At 60.3% G+C, this 3,640-nt stretch overlaps 1 protein-coding gene across 1 annotated transcript in view; it reads right to left on the bottom strand.

The window, feature by feature from the left end:
• LOC105304826 (transient receptor potential cation channel subfamily M member 1-like) overlaps nucleotides 1–3,640 on the bottom strand; it is a 56,355-nt gene that overhangs the window by 40,824 nt on the left and 11,891 nt on the right. The window contains exons 9-10 of the mRNA XM_023522694.1: nucleotides 1,476–1,649; nucleotides 63–197 (exon numbers count right to left, since the gene is read on the bottom strand). Of these exons, the coding sequence (XP_023378462.1) occupies nucleotides 63–197; nucleotides 1,476–1,649 (309 nt within the window). The remainder of the gene's footprint in view (nucleotides 1–62; nucleotides 198–1,475; nucleotides 1,650–3,640) is intronic.

Genomic DNA, 3,640 nt, shown 5'->3' with positions numbered 1-3,640 from the left:
GCGCCAGCGCCATGCCCCGAGGGCGCGGCCGGCGCCCCGCGCGACCCCGCGGGGACACTCACCGTGTTGTAAAGCTCCTCCAGCCGCGGGATGGTAAGAAAGTGCTGCATGTTCACCCCGTTTTCGATCAGGAGCTTCACGAAGTCCACGCGATCCAGGACCAAGGCGTCCAGCATGGCCTGCTCCAGCGCGTTCACCTGCACGGGCGGGAGATGGAGATGGAGCTGGCGGTGGCCTCGGGGGCCTCGCGGGAACCCCGGCAGCGGCAGGCGGGAGACTCTGCAGAGGCGCCGCCTTCTCCCCCACACCCCAGAGCTCTCTGAACGTGGTCGGCCCTGCTCTGGCCCCGGCGAACACCTGCCACCTGCCCTCCCGCCCCTTGCTCCTCCGTTTGGCCCCCCGTGGACCAAACCGAGGACCAAAGGTTGGCAAGAGGAGAAAAGTAAGTGATTTTTCTCCTTAAAACAGATCGAAGAGGATTCGGAATGACAGTCGAACCGGCACCATTTTCTCCCGTTTCCAGTTTTGATTTTAATTAAAATCGTTTATTAACGTGGGTCGAAGCGCTCTTCTCAAAACGGAACTGTGATCGCGATGCGTCTCCAAGCCCCCGGCTCCGCGCACAGTGCTTTCTGAGGGGCGGACTGTAATATTCGTCATTTACGTCTCCGTGCTTTACATGCGATGGGACCCTCAGCCCCCGGCGTCGCGTAAGGCTCGCTGGGGAGTTCGTTTCGCTGACCGGGAACAACCCGTGTGGCCGCGGGTGGGACCCAGGGGCGTGCGGCCCGCCGCCAGAGCGGGCGACGTCGGTCCCGGTCACCGCGGAGGCCCCGCGCCCTGTCTCGCATCACCGCGTGACGTGTGACGCGTGGCGGTCACCGTCCCCTCCGCCCCCAGTTACAGGCCGTGTCTGGTCTGGTCGTGACAGCGCACTCCTGTTTCCACGTGCGGGCGCCCGCGTGTCCGCCGGGCGTGGAGCCGCGGCTGGCTCCGCCCCCAAAGCCGCAAACTCGGGGTGCGCGACGACCTGCAGCCACGTCACAGCGAAGGCGGCCTCGCTGGTCGAAGGTGGCCTCGCTGCTGACACAATCCCATGATGGTTTCCCCACGGCCTGTGGGGACTCGGGGCCCAGGATGGGACTGAAGCGAAGGTACCCAGAATGGCCCTTTCCCACGCCCCCCATGACCCCCGCTGTGGGACAAGACCACACGCATCCCCCACGACCCCGGTGACCCCGGGCAGAGGGGGCGGGACCACACGCATCCCCCACGACCCCCGTGACCCCGGCAGAGGGGGCGGGGCCACACCCGTGATCCTGGAAGAGGGGGCGGGACCACACTCGTGACCCCGGCAAAGGGGGCGGGACCACACTCGTGACCCCGGCAGAGGGGGCGGGACCACACTCGTGACCCCGGCAGAGGGGGCGGGGCCACACCCGTGACCCCGGCAGGGGGCGGGGCCACGCGCATACCCAGTTCAGCAGCTCGAGCTTCCGGGGGTCGGTCTCTTCCTCCACCTCCTCCTTCGCTTTCCCTTTCTTCTTGCCCTTCGCTTTCCCTCTGCCCGCCTTGGTGGTGGCCGTGGGTGGCTTCTTCTCCTTCTCCGTGACCTTGCTGTCCGGCGGGGGCGCCAGGCTTCCCAGGGGCTGCGGTCCACAGCACGCGGTGTTAGGAATGGCCGAAGCCGCAGTGGCCTCAGCTCTGCGTGCACACACACGTGCACGCACACGGGCACGCACACGTGCACGCACACGCGCACGCACACGAGGACAGCACGCACGCACGCGCGGTCATCGCAGGCCTGGCTGTGTGCTGGAGACGCTCCGACGTCATGACCCCTTGTGACCCACGCCTGGTGAGGGGCAAATACGCGCTCCGCGTGGCCGACGTGGGGACCGTGTGTGTTTCTCCCCAGAGCCGATGGTGCTGACAGGCCCACACCACGGCCCTCGGGAGAAGTGTGACGGTCGCTCACGCGGCTGGGAGAGGGTGACGGCGAAGGGGTCAGAGGCGGCGTGTGCAGCCGCGGATGCCCGTCGGGACGGACGCGGCCGGAGCGCACCTGGGCAGAGGTCTCCTGCGTGTTCTGACAGGGCGACGGGCCGGCCGTGTTACCCGGAGAATTATGCAAATTAAGAAGAAGCGTGCGGTATGGTAAATATTTTAATTTCCTTTTTAACCTCCCAGTTTTTCCGCTCTTGGAACAGAAATTCAGAGCAAAACTAGCAGCTGCGTGACTGTGACTGCTGAATGCCCAGGCGGAGCATCTGAGATCCAGGGGGGCCGGCAGGGGCCGCGCCAGTCACAGCCACACCCTGACACCCCTCACGTATCATGCATGTGACAAATACCACACGCATGCCACACACCGACACCCCTCACATATCATGCATGTGACACAGATACCACATGCAAACCACATGCCGACCCCCCTCACATGTACATGTGACACAGATGTCACACACAAGCCACATGTTGACACCCTCATGTATCATGCATGTGACACAGATACCACACACATGCCACACGCCGACACCCCTCACGTGTCATACATGTGACACATGCCACACGCATGCCACACGCCGACCCCCTCACGTATCATCTATGTGACACAGACACCACATGCAAGCTACACACCGACACCCCGCATATCACACATGTGACACAGATACCACATGCAAACCACACGCCGACACCCCTCACATGCATGTGACACAGATATCACACACATGCCACATGGTGACACCCCTTATGCATCATACATGTGACACAGATGCCACACGCAAGCCACACGCCAACAGCCCTCACATATCATGCATGTGACACAGATGCCACATGCCGACACCCTCACGTATCATGCATGTGACAGATGCCACACACATGCCACACGCCGACACCCCTCATGCATCATACATGTGACACGGATGCCACACGCAAGCCACATGCCGACAGCCCTCACATATCATACATGTGACACAGATGCCACATGCATCCCGCCTCACATATACACACTCTACAAACATGCTACACACAGACACATAAACAGCACACTGAACCACACATGCGCGCACACACACACACGGACTTCTCCGGGCCTCCAGGGTTTTGTGGAACATAGTTTAAAAAATCTAAACTCTCAATACAATCATTGCGTTTAATTTTAATGAGCTATTTTCTTCTTTAAGAGGGTCAAACACGCTTTCACCAGCAACATTAACATATTTAGTGGTTGTTTCTATTTTTTTTCTTCTTTTTTTTTAGGTGAGGCAACCCTTGGTTGACCTCACCGATTGCAAGGACCTTGTCGGCTTATAGTCCCTTAGTTTTTATGCCTACAGCACCTGGTCTTCCTAGGTGGCCTCCCATCCAACCAGGCCCGACCCTGATTGGCTTCCGATCAGATGGGATCGGGCGTGTTCAGGGTGGCGTGGCCGGAGACATTTAGTGATCGTTTCTTAAGAGCGCTGGCCAGAATCTTTGATTGGTGCTACTAGCTCTCAGTTCCTCCTGGCTCTGTCATGTTACATAGCGACACCTGATCACACCCTGGACCATCAAAACCCCGGACGACTTCCCGAGATGGTGACGCCAAAGAGAACACACGGACACGTCACGGCACACGTTCAGGTTACACGGC

This window comes from Pteropus vampyrus, unplaced genomic scaffold (genome assembly GCF_000151845.1).
Source record: "Pteropus vampyrus isolate Shadow unplaced genomic scaffold, Pvam_2.0 Scaffold355, whole genome shotgun sequence".
Taxonomy (NCBI): Eukaryota; Metazoa; Chordata; class Mammalia; order Chiroptera; family Pteropodidae; genus Pteropus; species Pteropus vampyrus.
Note: the sequence above shows the minus strand (reverse complement) of the source record. Positions and strands in the feature narration are given on the sequence as shown.